The sequence below is a fragment of the Megalobrama amblycephala genome, linkage group LG17, assembly GCF_018812025.1.
Source record: "Megalobrama amblycephala isolate DHTTF-2021 linkage group LG17, ASM1881202v1, whole genome shotgun sequence".
NCBI lineage: Eukaryota > Metazoa > Chordata > Actinopteri > Cypriniformes > Xenocyprididae > Megalobrama > Megalobrama amblycephala.
This window is the reverse complement of record NC_063060.1, coordinates 4385121-4403088: the sequence shown is the minus strand read 5'-3', so window position 1 is coordinate 4403088 and position 17968 is coordinate 4385121. Positions and strand designations below refer to the sequence as shown.

Sequence of the window (17968 nt, the reverse complement as noted above, 5' to 3'; positions counted from 1 at the left end):
ATCTCACAAAAAAAAATTAATGTTCATATTTCACCCCAAATCAAAAGAAAAATAAGACCTTTTGCAGAAAGAAAACAAAGCCTTTTTGTTTTTTCATCATTTTCATGGCAAATAATGTCAAAATAAGCTTCATTTTATATACTTCAAAGTATTTCTTTTGATTTTCTGGTTAAAAATTTCTTCATGAGATTCACTGCATCACCTACACTTACTAAAGCATCCCATAATACCCCTCAAAATTCATCGTTAATCAAAAATATTCTTGTGCTTCATGAATTATGTCTTTAAAAACATAGCGTGACATTACGTGAAAGTATGGAAACTAACAAAAATGTTACCAATTCCACAACAAACGCTCTATAAGTGCACATCTGCACGTTTTAGTGCAGTTACAGTTTAGATGTATATTAATGTCGACTATTAAATAGGGAAATTTAGAATAAACGTTCAAAACCGATTCTTTTGAATATCTTAATAGGTAAAAAATACAATCTGGTTGTATTACAATGTCTTCAAAGTAATTCTTCTGTGCAGCAGCACACACAGTCAGTCACCTATGGCACAGTGGTTTCAGAACACACACGACTTCATTTACACTGATCTCGGTTCTAGACCTTGACCTACAACAGGAGAACTGGCAGCCAACTATGATTTTTTCCGCATTGGTAATAGGCATCCAGGATACTTCCCGGCGTACTTTCCCATTTGCAATTTAATTATGAGCTAAACTGCATAAATAAAAACTGAAGCCTTTGTTAATAATAACCAATAAGGTAAATCTGCATGCTAAGCCAGGCGTCTAAAATGATGATTGCAGTTTTTGCATTGAATGTCATATGAAGATACGGATGTTTGTCGCTTTCACACAGGTTGCAATTACATTTGCTGCATCATAACATCCTATTATGCTTAACATTTCATGGCTTAGTTTCTTGAAATGCTTAGGTGAATAATAAGAAAAGATGTCCAGAGGTTACATAATCCAAAATTAAACGGAAAAATATTTTTGCATGAAGAAAATGCAAACTTATGGAGCCCCGCACATAACATGCAAGAAAAAAAAAAAAAAAGTAAAATTTGTTCTCTCGAGTTACTAAATCGTGTGATTTAGTGAAAGATTTAGTGAATCAAGGGAACAAAATAGTAAATCGAGGGAATTAATTTTTTTCTTGCATGTCATGTGTGGTGCTTCATACAAACTAGTTTTGGGACCATTAAGATTTTTTTTTTTTTTGCATTACGGCATTATTTCCATAACTATCAAGAAAAATTTGCCCCTATATTACTATAGTTGAATCATTTTTAAATTTAAATCTGCATAAAGGCAGTACGACAAATAATTCTGATGTATACTTTCTAATTTAAATAATACATCAATTATTTTTTCACATTTCAGTAATGAGAATTATACAAATTGTGCTTAATTGTCATGCTAATAATTTTATAATGCATATATATATATATATATATATATATATATATATATATATATATATATATATATATATATATTTTAATAGTCCTAAAATATATGCTTTACTTTCTTCATGCAAAATATAATTTAATTCTTTTTTTCTATGGATCATGGGGTGCAATGTGACCGGGACAGATGATATTCACTTGTATGCAAACATAGGATTTTTAAACAAAAACCCCTAATACTCTTAACTGTTTGGGAAAAAACTGAAGAGAATTACCCTGTCCTTTTAAGCACGGGTCAAAGGGCAGATCTGATAAATCCGAGCACTCACAAAGATCTGATTGTGCTGTTGCAACTTCACATACAAACTTAAACGTGTCAAAAGAATCCAATCTCATTCCATTGTGATAATGACCAATCAGAAATGCTGCTGTCCAGTTTTCTCCCAGTGTAATGAACATCTCACTTCACCTTGCTGACCCTTGACCCAAGATGTCACAGTTATGTGATACGCAAACACAAGCACAGGTGAAGTGTTTAATGGATGTAGTGAGGGTCAGATGGTTTACAGGTTGGCCTCTCTCTTGTCTTTGCTGGGCGATGGCTTCATAGCATCTTTTCCAGGCTTTCCATTGGTTGAGGCGGCAACCGTAGAGGCAGTGGATTCCATGGCGACTGCTGCGGCACGTTTGATTGGCTCATCCCCTCTGGATCGTTCCTCTGGGCTGGGCTGGCAGGGCGGGGCCTGTTCGGCAGAAGGCGGGGCTGTGAGCTCCTGCTGCTGTAGCTTGTGACTCTGAAGGAGGCGGAGCTGAACACGCAGTTCCAATATGGCCTCCTGTTCCTCATGAATGGCCTGATTCAGATGAGTGTTTTTATTCTGGAGAGAAAAATCAAAAACATAACAGCTCTCATAATGAGATTTGATGGGTAGTTTAGGCCCCTGGAGCCATACAAATCCTATTGTTTTGTTAAAGCTTTTACTTCTCTTGAAGGAGGTTTCTGTTGGTAAATTATAGGATTAGTTCACTTCAGAATTAAAATTTCCTCATAATTTACTCACCCACAGTCCTGCAGAGTTCAGCTCCAACCCTAATCAAACACACCTGAACAAGCTAACCAATGTCTGAAGGGTTGCTAGAAAGCTATAGGTAGGTGAGATTTTAATCAGGGTTGGAGCTAAACTTTGCAGGACTGAGGCTCTCCAGGACCGGATTTCGCCACCCCTGGTATATAATATTCAAAATTCATAGATGTTGTGTTCATTTGTGATAATCATGATGAACAAAACGTGCATTAACTACAAGCTTTTCACACACAAGACATTATTTTCTGCAATAATCCAAAAGCCAATGGAAGAATCCTATTGTTTTTTTTTTCAAGGGAACCAAGGTCATGCTAACTTACGAGTTGGCCTACAAAAATACATCATCCCTGCACCACTCTAAAGGAAAGCTTAAAGTTAGCAACAGTAACTAAAGAGGGCAGAGCTCAGCAAATGGTCAATTAAATGTGAATCTTCTCACCTCTAGTTCTTCGTTCTGTTTCTGCAGGTCTTCTAGAATCATCTGCAGTTCCTCTTCATCTTCACTCTCGCTCTCGCTATCTGATGAATACTCCTCTGTTTCACTGCGGCCCTGCTGACGGCTGTGTGTGTGTGTGTCATTTCAAGCAGAAAATGGAAGATAAAGAGTAATGATGACCAGATCTGCTGTACAGCAGCCATAACTATAAAAACAAAATGTTGCTTCCTATAGAAATCACATGAATACAATCATGCATAATCATAGTTAGCAACAAATCTGATCATTTTCCCTGTGAGTGAACTCTCACCTTTGTATATCTGCGATCTCCGCACGCAGTCGTTCAATTTCTTCTTTCTCTGTGGCGATTTGCCGCCGCAGCACCTGCTCCAGTGATATCAGTTCCTCCTGCTCGGTTAGGATCTCGTTCTCCTGCAGGGGGCGGCAGAGAAACAAATCAAACATCACAAAGAATCTTCAGCTGAATCCCAATTCATGTCCTACACTTTGCTGGTGCATGCTTTTGAGTACGCAGCACAACAGTAGGGTAGAATATGGACATGCTGCATGACAGAAAAAAGACTCTTTTGTCACATGCTGCTTGCACGCAGTCATCTGTACATTTTCTGTTACTCATTGTAGGTTCATATGTTACAAATGGCTGTATAATACGCAAAGTACAATGCAACCATTTGCTTATCACTGAACAGCTAATTTGTTTATCTGTCAGAGCCATCTGAGTGTCGAACCAGCATCTAAAACGCAGTGAAAGTGGCATTAGCGTCTGAGCAGGTGGACTTACCTGAGCCAGGAGAAGATTAATGACTTCCTCCTCGTTCTCAGACATCTCCTCCTTTGATACGTCCTCTTTAGACAGGCTGGCGATTTCCTGTGCGATTTTAGTCTCACACTCCTGCAGATTCAGGAGGACAGAGAAGAAATGACATATCAGGATGTTTCTGGAAGTGTGGCATGATAAATAATGTGGCATAAATTAAAATGTAATGTTTTTACTGGCCAGTTTCTTAGAGAAGTGGACTACTATAAAGTTTGTTGTGAATTGTGATCTGTTCATTTATATACACTACTGTGCCAAAGTTTGGGTCGGTAAGAATTATGTTTTTGAAATTTTTTTATGCTCACCAAGACTTAATTTATGTGATCAAAAATACAGGAAAAAAGTAATATTATGAAATATATTATTACAAATTAAAATAACTGTTTTCTATGTGAATATATTTTAAAATGTAATTTATTCCTGTGATTCAAAGCTGAATTTTCAGCATCATTAATCCAGTCTTCAGTGTCACATGATCCCTTAGGAATAATTATAATATGCTGATTTTCTGCTCAAGAAACATTTATAACTACTATCAATGTTGAAAACAGTTGTGCTGCTTAATATTTTTGTGGAAACATAAAAATTTGATTGCATTTTTGTGTGTGTGTGTGTGTGGAAACAGGTTTTTGATGAATAGAAAGTTCAAAAGAACAGCATTTATTTGAAATAGAAATCTTTTGTAATATTATAAATATTTTAGTGTCACTTTTGATCAATTTAATGCATCCTTGCTGAATAAAAGTATTAATTTCCTAAAAAAAAAAAAAAAACAACCCTACTGACCCCAAACTTTTGAATAGTAGTGTAGTATTGTGCATTACTCTCAATCTCTGTCGTTCTTTCTTTTTTTAACATTATTTTTATTACAAAAATATATTAAAGAAATATAGGGGAAAAATAAAATAAATAAAAACAACAGAACATAGGGTATACATTTTGTTTTTGAAGTACACTCCTGGGCAAAAATGGGCCAAGCCCAAAATGGCTTAAATTGTTTTATTTGTCTTAACTGGAAATTTTTGGTCAGGAAATTAGCAGAATTTAAGCAAATGCACTACTTAATTAAAAAGCCATTGCTGTCTCAGAAAAACATCAAAGACAGAATGAAGTGATGCTCCAGAGCGGTGCCTTTGAAAATCGGGTAAGACATATAATAATAAATACATCTCTACCACTGCTGGTGTTGGTGAGCTTCTTCACTGTGAAAAGCCATTCAATGCTTTGGAGTACAGGAGAATGTTGCAGAATGAAATTCCTGACCAGTGATTTGTGATTAAAATATTTAAAGATGAAAATGATGTCTTTTATGACTCACCCTCATGTCGTTCTACACCCATAAGACCTTAGTTCATACAGTGGTTCAACTTTAATGTTATGAAGCGATGAGAATACTTTTTGTGTGCCAAAAAAACAAAATAACGATTTTATTCAACAATATCTAGTGATGGCCGATTTCAAAACACTCAGTGGTTCGGAGAGCCAAAGTCATGTGATTTCAGTAAACGAGGCTTCGTTACATCATGAGTGTTTCAAAATTTCAATAGTTCACGTAACTTTGGCAGTTTGATACACGCTCTGAACCACTGATTCGAAACAAATATTCGTAAAGCTTCGAAAGCTTCATGAAGCAGTGTTTTGAAATCGCCCATCACTAGATATTGTTGAATAAAGTTGTTATTTATTTTGTATTTTTTGGTGCACAAAAAAGTATTCTCGTTGCTTTATAACATTAAGGTTGATGTTAGTCACATGAAGTGTTTTAAATATGTTTTTAGTAGCTTTCTGGGCATTTGAAATTGTTAATTATCTTGCTGGCAATGGAGTCCTCACTGAGCCATCAGATTTTATCAAAAATATCTTAATTTGTGATCTGAAGATGAACGAAGGTCTTACGGATGTAGAACGACATGAGGGTGAGTAATTAATGACACAATTTTCATTTTCAGGTGAACTAACCCTTTAAAACCATTAAAAGACCACTAAATATTTTGCCAATTTTGGCTTGGCCCAGGAGTTTATGTATAGGTCTACATTTACACAATCATTGATTATTGTTTACATTACAGTACTCCATCCATTTCTCCCAATAAGTTGTAAAAAGATCCTTTTTAAATCTAAAAATAAAAGTCAGTTCTTCCATATTGTACATTTCCTTCATTTCTACCCAATCTCGCTCTTGCTATCTGTATTTGGGTTCATAACTTTTCTAACTTTCGTTTTATCTAAAACATCAACAATATTCTTTCTGCTAGGTGATTCAAATCTAGTTTTATGTTAAACCCCCCACCCATCAGTTGTATTTGATGCTTCTCTTACTCAGTCAAACTCATTCTGAGATTCTATGTGTTCTGATGTACAGTAAAGTCAGAGTGCCACAGCTCTTGCCTGTCTCTTGGCCTCGCGGAGTTTACGTTTCAGCGCGGTGACGATCCGCTGCACCTCCCAGAGTCTCTCCTCCTTGGACAGATCCTTCACACCGGCCTGTAGATCTCTGTGCAGACGGTTCAAGAGGAACTCCTGCAGAAAGACACGCGGACAGATGTGAAGACCCGTAAGAACAAACATAAAATCTCTAGTGATGCACTGAAATTCATTTTTTACTGAAACACCGAAACCGAAATTAAAGGATTCATTTAGCTGAAATCCAAAACCAAAAATAGTTTATTTAATAATCAATTAATCAAATGTATTTAATAATTAATGCTAAAATAAAAACTAAGTTGTATACAAACATTTAAATTGCACATAAGAATTATCTTTCTACTCCAATTTGTAGTTGAAATATAAACATTTAAACAGAGGCTGTAATAAAAACAGACATTAAATAAGACATCACTAACAGATACATGCCATCGGAGAGGCGCCAGTTAAACATCACAGTTTCTGCCTTCTAAAACTATATAAAATTTGCTGTTTTGGCAGGATACTTTTGGTTTCTGAAATGTAGGTGCATCACTACAAGTCACAAATAAGATCTCTTTAAAATCTCAGTTGTCCTGGAGCAAATAGGGATGTTTTATTTCTCATGTTGTGTTTCCTGTGTCTCTTTCCTCCTGAGAAAAACACATTAGTAATCAAGTTTCAATCAAAAGTTAGAGATCTCAATATGAACTAATAAAAAATTTTTCTAACAAAACCAAATGATCCAATATGGTGATATGCACATTTTAAAGCTCTAAATTCTAACTGTATGAAAACCAACGACTCGTTTGTGTCATTGCTTATTTCTCCAACAGAATTTCAGTGAAAACATCTGAGACAAAGTTGATAACTCTAACAAACATAACTTAAAAAAAAACATTAAGTTTTCAGAGATATGCAAGAGCAACCTCTGAGCAATAACATTCCTTTTTGAAGTCATGTGACAGCAGCTATAGAGTCACACATCAGAGCTGTTTACGCCGTTCCAACTGTTTTTGTTTCCAGTCTCTCCACACTCACACAGTTTGGATTCATCTCCTGTTTTGAATATCACATGCATTTCCTTGTTCTAAGGACACATTTGCCTTTGACACATTAAAACTATTCATTTTATGTAAAGCATAAAACAAAACGTCATCCATGATACAGGTTCCTCTTCCAGACAGAAGATAATCTAATGAAATTAAGTACATTGCTTTAAGTACTAAATGTCTTTATGCATAAAATAAAAAGCACTACAACAAATACCACCATGTTTTTATTATTTCCTTCCGAATTTTTGGGGTGAACTGTGACCCGTTAACAGGTTTTACACGCTTGAAGAGATTTTGAAAATACATTGTACAGAGCAAAATCCTGTGTGTTTCAGTCCTGTGACTCACCTGTCTGCGGATCTCCTCTTTAATGCTCTCCTGGGTCTCAGGTAGGGTTGGCATGGTGGCCATATTGGACCAACGCAGTGGATGGACGACGGGCTTCAGAACCACATCACCGAACATCTCACGGACGTGTGTGAAAAACACATACAGCACACGGTTACTGATCTGGAAACCAGAGAGGGAGCAAAAGATTGATTTTGTGTCATATAGGCATAGGCACAGTCAGGGTGAACCTTAAAAAAATACAGAACCACTGTTTATGGGATATGAATTTATGATGTTATTGCCCAATAACGTTCCACCCCCCCCTCTTCTCCACATCATTTGCAGTCGTCTCTCAAATAAATTGACCCCAAACAAAGACCTCATTAGCAGTATGAGGGCACCTCCATCCTGCATGTGTCCTGTGAGACTCTAAAGTAGGACAACCTTCAGTCTGAGAGCAGAAACACATCCAGAACTCTCTACTGTAAGAGTGAGTGTATATTATGAATTTACTATACTAAACTTCCCATCAGAGAATCTTTACTGTGCAGTGTACATACATCCACTTTTTGCCACATCTGGATATGTCTTGAAAATTTACAAAATGTTACCCTTCTGAGAAGAAAGATTATTGAGTAATATAAGAAACTTGAAATGTTGTTTAAAATCATATTTAAAAATAATAATAATAATAATAATAATAATAATAATAATAAGTCTTGCATATTTTTGGAAAATTCATAAAACTAAAAAAAAATTATTTAAAACCTCAATCAAATCTAATTAGGATAACTGCTCTTCCATAGGCATATATGCAATATTTTGTAGATATTTAACACATTATATATAATTTAGTAAAATATATTTTAACTCTTAACCTTTCCGAGTTACAAACCTTTCCTCCGCGGGTCAAAATTATGCAAAATTATGCTTTTATTTATGCTAAATAAAAATGAAACTAAACATATTCATCTCTTCAATTTCATACAAGGTGATGTAATTTTAATATATTTGTATAAACATAAAAAAAAAAAAAAAAAAAAAAATTATATATATATATATATATATATATATATATATATATATATATATATATATATATATATATATATATACACACAAATTTATTAAAATAAAATATTAACATCAATTAAAATTACAATTTAATTACAATTATTTTGCAAAACCATAAAAAACAAATTTACTGGCAACGTTTCGATCGCATGATCTTCATCAGGCAACCGAATTATAATTTTTTTTTTTTTTAAGGTTTTGCAAGTTGATAGTATACGGGATTCTTTTTGTTTTTTCTGAATTTTGACTTTATTGGTCTTCTCTCCAACGCACCTATCCATGACCTACAGGTGTGCGATGCTAAGTGATCAGTTACAATTATTTAGCTTCACCTTGTATGAAATGAAAGAACAATATATCTAGTTTAATTTTTGATACATTATCAGATGAACATGCCACTACAACTATAGAATGATCTGTATCACATCTAAAACTGAAGATCAGAACATCACCTGTAGATTATAAACTCACCTGTACGGTGGGATTAAGTACAATAGAGATGTTCTGGATGTTCATCTTGGTGTCGATTTCACGGGCGATGACATGGTCCATGTGAGTGATGAGCCAGGCCAGGAGGAGTCTGCTCCCCGTGGGCACCTCCCCCAGGAGCCTCTGAAACTCCTGCAGCTTCTCTGCCTCGCTGGGCCGCCCGCAGGCCTCCTCGAAGCGTGGGGTCAGTTCTTTACCCAGCAGGTTATCGGGCAGCTCTCGCAGGTACTGCTTCAACAGGCTGGCCACTGTGTGTGGATCATACTCCTCCAGACATGGACACTCCTCGCGGTCGTACGCTGCTTTTAGCTCGTCAACCTTAGACTTCATACCTACAGAAACAACACGAGAGTGAAGACAACAGTCAAAAGCAGCAAGGCACATTTGATTTTGACTTTTTATGTCTTTGAAAAGAGCAGACAAAAGAAAAGCTGCTGAGGCACATGTGTTCACTGTCCGCTCAGATATTCCTAACAGTGCCGGTGCACCTTCGCATGTGACTTATATCACATTCGCTTCGTTTCAGCAGTCTAGTGTTGCATTAAACATCATAAATGTAAAGTGGACTAATTATTACAAGTGGACCAAAAAGAGATTCAAGCCCACTTTTGAGCTAGTGATGATAGAAGTTAAAATTATCATCTGTAATAATTGACTTAAAGTTGAAAACAACCCAGAATATTCCTTTAAATAAATGTATATATAATAATAAATCTTATAAATAAATATTATTATAAATATTATATAAATAATAAATATTAATGCATTATGGTGGTTTAGATCGTACCTATCAGACTGTGACCATTTTGTCTATTTAAACGGGGAAAAATCTAAGATAACATCTGTAAATTAAGGAGTGCCTGCAAGGATCTGTGTTAGGCCCCCTGTTGTTTTCAATATATATGTTGCCACTTGGTAATTTTATAAGAAAACATGGAATTAGTTTCCACTGTTAAGCCGATGATACTCAGTTATATATTTCAACACGACTTTAAAACGAAGTAGAACAGAGTCATACCAGAGACACGATAGATGCCTTCACATTTCATGCCGTAGCTCTCGATGTAGTCCACACACTCTCTGAAGATTGCCGGGAGCTGTATCCCATCATACAGCGCCGTTCTCCTCACCGCTTCCGCTAAAGGCGCTCCGAAGATTGGCCGGAATGTCGTCGTCGTCTCCGTGATGACGGGTTCAGGCTCGGTGCTTGGCTTTTTCTTCTTTTTCTTCTCTTTCCACTGTTTCACGACGTCCGCTGCCGTGAGGTCTTTGGACTTCTTGTCCTTGGCCTTCTCCTCTTTAGGTCCCTTCTCCTTCACTTTGAAATCCTTTTCTTTCTTCTTGGAGAAACTGGGCTTCTTGAAGACGTGGATGCCCTTGGAGCGCTTCATCTTAGACGGGCTCTCGGCCTCATCGGCAGAGCTGTCCTCCTGGAAAGCAGCGTATCCCTCGGCTACGGGGAGAGGAGATAAAAAAGAAGAGATAAAGAGACTAAATGAGGAGAAGAGAAGAGAAGAGAAGAGAAGAGAAGAGAAGAGAAGAGAAGAGAAGAGAAGAGAAGAGAAGAGAAGAGAAGAGAAGAGAAGAGAAGAGAAGAGAAGAGAAGAGAAGACACATCTTTCTACCTGATGCTAAACAGAATATGTCCTATTAACCGCTGTGCAAAATTTACTGTCCCACCATCTGTCTCTCTCAAGGTTAGGTGAGACTGAACGAAACAAGACAGAGAGAAAGGCACACAAAACTGCTCTAAGGAGGTCAGCTTACAATTTAGCAATATCCCCCTGTGCCAGTTCTTTTTTTAGTGATCCATTTCCTTGTCCTGACACCGACTTCACCCTGAGCAGAACAGTATTCGGCAGCTAACTAACACAGTTCTGACCCCATCAGACAGTATTTGTGACGCCCCTCCTCAGCCACTATAACACACCTACAGGGTGTGTCCTTAAAGCTCCATCACTTCCTGCTTGTGTGCAATAGGTTGCTGTAGGGGGGGCTAAATATAGAGTCAGAGTGAAAATAAAGAATTCGCTCTGAAGCTGCACAGAAACTGGAACATTTGCACATTGAGGGCAGAAGTCCATACTACAAATTACAGCTGGGTTATTTAACTACAAAAGCCTTTTGATGATATTATATAGATTAGATTATATACCATTCAAAAGGGGTTGGTAAGATTTTTTATGTTTTTAAAAGAAGTTTCGTCTGCTCACCAAGGCTACATTTATTTAATTAAAAATACAGTAAAAAACAGTAATATTGTGAAATATTATTACAATTTTAAATAAGTGTTTTCTATTTGAATATATTTTAAAATGTAATTTATTCCTGTGATCAAAGCTGAATTTTCAGCATCATTACTCCAGTCTACAGTGTCACATGATCCTTCAGAAATCATTCTAATATGCTGATTTGCTGCTCAAGAAACATTTCTGATTATTATTTTAAATGTTGAAAACAGTTGTGCTGCTTAATAATTTAATTGATGATTTAATTCCTTTTTTTAATCAGGATTTTCTCTTTGATAAATAAAAAAGACAGTCTTTATTTAAATATTCTCTTTTCTGTAATTTTTGATCTATTTAATGCATCCCTGCTAAATAAAAATATTAATTATTTAAAAAAAAAAAAAAAACATAAATTCAACCAAAAATGTATTGCTAAAAATTATCCAGGCATTTTTCCCACGAACAAATGAGCACATGCAAGAAATATATTTCCGCATTTTCATTTATATTAATATTTATGCACATATAGTTTTAAAAAAAAAGGAGTGTGCTAATTATTAAAATTTGTGCTAATTAACAGTAACATTTGTGATTGTGATGACGCAAATGAATAACTCAATCATAATACTGATTTGATTGACTGACACGACAGTTTGAACTGATTCACGGAAACAAAACATAAGTATCTAACAGCATGTTTGCTACTAAAATTCAAAATCATAGATGAAAGACAAGAAATGATTGTGACACAATCTAAAAGCAAAGATCTACAGAGGCTCTAAAAGGCATTCAGACACTTAAAATGTCTGAATATGATTGCATTAAATAATAAAATATTAAAATCAAGTGAATAAATCAAGAATAAATGTGACCCTGGACCACAAAGCCAGTCATAAGGGTCAATTTTTTTAAATTGAGACTTATACATTATCTGAAAGCTGAATAAATAAGCTTTCCATTGATGTATGGTTTGTTAGGACAATATTTGGCCGAGATACAACTATTTGAAAATCTAGAAACTGAGGGTGCAAAAAAAAATCAAAATATTGAGAAAATCGCCTTTGAAGTTGTCCAAATGAAGTCCTTAGCAATGCATATCCGCTCACAAAAATAAATTTTTGATATATTTACAAAATATTTTCATGGAACATGATCTTTACTTAATATCCTAATGATTTTTGGCATAAAAGAAAAATCAATAATTTTGACCCATCAGTATATTGTTGGTTATTGCTACAAATATATAACCGTGCGACTTATGACTGGTTTTATGGTCCAGGGTCACAAATGCTGTAATATTCAAACCAAATAAAGATCTTTTTGTTAAATGTTTTGTATGAAAAATGTGCCTGTGCTTTCTCTATTCCCTTTCTTTTATGCAATAACATTCAAGTCTATATTTAGATGTGGGCATCAGTATAAGTCATTGTTGAGTGTAAATACAGTGTGTGTATGTTTATCTTACTGCGTTTCTCCTTCTTCTTAAACTTGTTCTTCTTCTTGTTGTGCTCCTTCTCGTCATCAGACACCGCGTCAGGCGGCTCATGGTGGTGTCCGTCGTGAGGGGGTGAAGGGTCGCCTGTACGGTACAGACCTGGGAACTTAGTGGGACTGATCTCTTCGGAGCTCGGGGTACGAGCCACGCCCCCAGGATGCTCCGCCCTCCTCTGTTCCGCAGGGCTGCTACTGGGTGGCAGGAAGCACTCCGTCATCTCTGCGCTGCCCTATTGGCTCCTCGCAGCACGATGCCCTGGGATTGGCTGTTCGCTCTGGTGACGCATCACCTCTCCATGTCACCTGAAAAAGGGGAAAAACAGACAAGTTATTTCAGATTCTCTTACTTTAAATACAATTTCAAGATTGCATTTTCAAATGACACTCTTTCTGATGAATCTGAAATGTAAGAACTGCGCAAAAAAATCTACACTCTGTTTGTTGAAACACATTTTGAGCACATGAACCCTTCAGTCTGTTTTGTAAACAGCAGTTTTCTTACATCAGATGAACAGATAACCTTCAAATACATGATCAGGACATCTCTAAAAACCCATTCTGTAAACTGTGTGACTATATGTGTGACTAAATGTTCAAATCTGCTAGCATACCGGTAAGTTTTTAACACAGATACCACTGCCCTCTAGCGGCCATAATGCTCTTTGCAGCTTTATTGCTATAAAATGATTTATGAATTCTGTCACTAAAATAAAAAGGGGTTTAGGGGTCAAAAAGTGCAAACTTCAAACCACAAAAAACCTTCTTCTTTATATCAAAAAATATCAATAATCTGCTTGATCATTTATTGAATTATTGAACAATTATTATTATTAAAGACCCAACAACAGCACAAAAACAGAAATGAGACAAGGCTTTAAATAAACTCTCTCGGTCTCATATTGCAAACACTAAAATATAGTACCAACTAGTAGCACTTTGAGCTAGAATCGTTCATGAAAAGTCATCTTATCTTATTTGATTAAAGGGATAATTCACCCAAAAATGAAAATTCTATCATCATTTACTCACCCTCAAATTGTTCAAAATCTGTATAATTTTCTTTGTTCTGTTGAACACAAAGGAAGATATTTTGAAGAATGTGTTAAACTGAACCGTTATGGGGCACCATTGACTTCCATAGTAGTTTTTTTCCTACTATGGAAGTCAATGGTGCCCCAAAGTGGCCTGGTTAAAAACATTCTTCAAAATATCTTCCTTTGTGTTCAACAGAACAAAGAAATGTATACAGATTTGGAACAACTTGAGGGTGAGTAAATGATGATAGAAATTTCATTATTGGGTGAACTATCCCTTTAAGTAAAATAATTAACTGTATAACCATATTTTGTAGGCCCACAGCCAAAGCAGCCCATTTTCCCATAAATATAAACATAAGCTCAAACACAGAGAGACATATTTAATAAAGAAAACATAATCTACAAGTTTAGATCTCACTGAAACAAAAAATGGGAGCTTTGCCAGTTGAAAAGTACAGTCATATCAGAAGCGGAGCAAGTTATTACATATCAATATGAAAAAATTACAAAGACAAAAGTTTTTTTTTCTTTTGGAAAACATGCATTTATGAATTAATCTCAATAAGACCAGAAACGTGCATTCAGAAAGTAAATAGGGTCACTTTTGAGTTTATGTCGACTTTAAAAGTGTTCAGATCACTTACAAAAGTCTCTAAATCATGATAAAATACATTAATATTCATGTGTTGGTACTAGTTGACAAATAACAGACAAAATGTTTTTTGTATAAAATCTGCATAAGGGAAAGTTTTTGTTGTTGTTGTTCATTTAAACAATCCTGTAGTGTGACAAATGAGAAAAAATATTAAGATAATTAAAAACAATTAAAAAGTGAATGTAAAATGATCATACATATACAATAAGTATACAAAATAACCAATATTTTACAATAAATAATCTTTTAGATTGGTATATATATATATATATATATATATATATATATATATATATATATATATATATATATATATATATATATATATATATATATATATAGTCCCACTTTATATTAAGTGGCCTTAACTACTATGTACTTAAATAAAAAAATAAGTACAATATACTTATTGGGTTCATATTGAATTGCAAAACACTTTTGCTGCTATTGAAGTGGGATACTGGTAAGGTTAGGGAAAGTGGTATGGTTTAAGGGTAGGGGTAAGGTGTAAGGGATGGGTCAACAGTGTAATTATAAATGTAATTACAGAAATTAATTACATATGTAATTACATGCAGGTGTTTTTCAAATATAAGTACAATGTAAAAACATGAATGTACACAATAAGTGCATTGTATCAAATTATTAATTTACATGTAAGTACATAGTAGTTAAGACCACTTAATATATATACAGTGGGACCATATATATACACACACACACATACATACATACATACATACATATACATATTTATATACACACACACATATATATATATATATATATATATATATATATATATATATATATATATATGAGTGTATTTATTTTATCTGCGGGCCCTGCCCCTGCCACATCCAAAAAGCACCGTAAGAAAGAAATCATATTACATTCAAAAGGGCTACAGGGATTTAACTTACACAACCATAGTGATTTAAAGGCATTCCGACAGATTATGAATTAAAGATTTTCTCCACTGAAGAGCAGAATAAACCTCTCCTGACAGCAGCTGTTTCGTTGAATGGAACAGAAGCCAGACCATATGACATCTTAACAACAATTAATGAACCGCACTTAAAATATGCTTTTCAACCAAGAAAACGTATAATAACAACAATGATAATAACTAAATATTCAATAGTACATAAGGGAGATTCATAGCTTAGCATGTTTGCTAACGAACCCCGGATTTTATGTACAAATTCAACATTTAAAATGATCAAAAGACAAATACACTGCATAATAGAGAAAATAAGCAATAATACTAATAAAATATTAGAGAATAAGCATAAATATATTGAGAAAAATAATCCGTGTACAAACCTGCTATGATCAATGTAACAGCTGCACTTCCTGTAGCTTGTTTACGTCCCATCTGACACGCGCGCATGCGCAGTTGAAGCCTTCTTGAATTATGGGAGTTCTAGTTTGAGTTCTCTCAAATTTTTTTTGTTTTAATCTGATATATAGATACATTTGAAGACATTATTTATCAGGATATTCATTTATATTACAAAATAAAAAAAGAAGATGTAAGGATTTTGTTCTACATTTTCTTCCATACATTATTTTCAGTGTTTTCTATGAGGCCAGCAGATGAAGCTGTTGAGCAACAGACCAGCAGTGCAGCGTTACAGCTCAATGAATGTTAGGTGAGTTCATTCATGTTTATGATGGGGGAAAAACCGTTCCCTAGTAACAGAAAACAGACCTTCTTAGTTGTTCTTCCTCTTGTTAGGTCATTTAAGGGATTGCCATGAAATAACATTCATGATTCAGGCATTATCATTTTGTTTATGGGTGTGAGAATCATTATCTGAGATGCCAGATAAGAGTTTGGACATATTTTATGACATCCATCATAAAACTTCAGCAGAACATGCTTAACTGATAAATACAGCTGTATGAGTCAGTGCTTACAGTAAGTGAAAACAGGTACCAGACTTATTTCATATAACTGAGACACTAATAGTTTATTATTATTTTTTTTAATTAGTTTTTATTTTTTATATTTTCCATTTTAGTTATTTTGTTGTGTGTTTTTGTCATTATTGTAAGTTACTGTTTTTGTATATAGTTTTTAATTAGTATTTATTTATTTCCGTTTTAGTTATTTTAGTACATCAAGATAAACTAAATGAAAATGCAAAATGTTGTCTATGCAACTATAACTTTCTTTAGCTAACTAATAATAATAATACCTTTATTTTATATAGTTCCTTTAAAAGTTGCTTTCTCAAAGCGCTTTACAAGAAAACATAACAGAGAAAACAACACACTTTAAATACAAAAAATATACATCAAAGAAATAGAAAAAATAAAATGATTAATCAAGTAAAAGCAATCCAAAAATAGAACTAACTTTCGATTCAAGTATTTAATTGTTGATTGTTTTTTTGCCTGAAATCATCTTACTTGACCTTTAAACCTCCTTCCATCTTGATAAAACCACATGATAATAAAACTCTTTCAGAGAATCTGTGTGTTTCTTCACTGCATTTGGCCAAACATGACAGCTCTGGTGGGAGACGAGGACTGTGTGTATTATAACAAATACCTGGAAATATATGAACGTTATTGTTTCAATTTTAAAACTTTTTGTTTCTTTCTTCATTGGATTTATTTGATGCCACAGCCAGAGCATTACGTCCGCAGACTGCCAATGCTGTTTAAATTGGTTTCTGTTCTAAAACCACAGAAACACACACACAGAGAAACACACACACCACACACACACACACACACACACATGCTGGGTTTTCATGTTTTATGTGGATATTCCATATATTCTGTCCCCCTAAACTAACCCTACCCATCACAGAAAACTTTCTGCTATTTTAGATTTTCAAAAAAGATCATTCTCTATGATTTATAAGCTTGTTTCCTCATGGGGACCAAAACATTTCCCCACCAGCTTACTGGTATTACTATGGGGGGTAACGCATTACAAGTAATGCAAGTTACGTAATCAGACTACTGTTTCCAAGTAACTAGTAAAGTAATGCATTACCTTTAAATTTACAACAAAATATCTAAGTTACTTTTTCAAATAGGTAACGCAAGTTACTTTTTTATCCCATGTATTGACTGACAGCTCTCCTGTCCCCATATTGAGAGAAATAAAGCACAGAGGTGTTGTGTGCGCTGTGTGAACATGATGGGTATTGCAGTTTGACACTAAATGTGAGCATTCATTTACTCATCTCACTTGCACAAAAACATTCAGTATTCCTCAAAATGAATAAAAACAGTGAAATGCAAACTCAGAAAATTACACAAACCTGCACTAATTAAATATGTTAAATAACACAAATATACTTTATGTATTTAATCTCACTTTATTAACCAATGTCTTTGCTGCTGACCTTCAATGACCTAATTCAACCATACTAATAAGCAAAAATGACTTTAGACAGACA

At 34.6% G+C, this 17968-nt stretch overlaps 1 protein-coding gene across 2 annotated transcripts; it reads right to left on the bottom strand.

The window, feature by feature from the left end:
* Positions 1-1579: 1579 nt before the first annotated feature.
* Positions 1580-15969, bottom strand: ralbp1 (ralA binding protein 1). Of its 2 annotated transcripts, XM_048165075.1 has the most exons (10): positions 15873-15969; positions 12826-13157; positions 10151-10585; positions 9115-9464; positions 7588-7749; positions 6170-6301; positions 3746-3856; positions 3254-3375; positions 2947-3067; positions 1580-2300 (listed from the first exon to the last, which is right to left on the bottom strand). In XM_048165075.1, exons 2-10 carry the CDS (start codon positions 13070-13072, stop codon positions 1986-1988), a joined length of 1995 nt encoding a protein of 664 aa, XP_048021032.1. In that variant the 5' UTR covers positions 13073-13157; positions 15873-15969; the 3' UTR covers positions 1580-1985. The 2 variants fall into 2 exon arrangements, with proteins under 2 accessions (XP_048021032.1, XP_048021033.1); XM_048165076.1 differs by lacking the exons at positions 12826-13157; positions 15873-15969 and adding an exon at positions 10900-11028.
* Between the last annotated feature and the right edge of the window lie 1999 nt (positions 15970-17968).

Coding starts and splice junctions, on each gene's coding strand:
- ralbp1 (XM_048165075.1), bottom strand. CDS start 13,072: ATGACGGAGTGCTTCCTGCCACCCAGTAGCAGCCCTGCGGAACAGAGG. Junction 9,465..10,150: donor AGGCATCTATCGTGTCTCTG/GTATGACTCTGT, acceptor TTGTTTCTGTAG/GTATGAAGTCTAAGGTTGAC. Junction 3,068..3,253: donor GAGATCGCAGATATACAAAG/GTGAGAGTTCAC, acceptor ACACACACACAG/CCGTCAGCAGGGCCGCAGTG.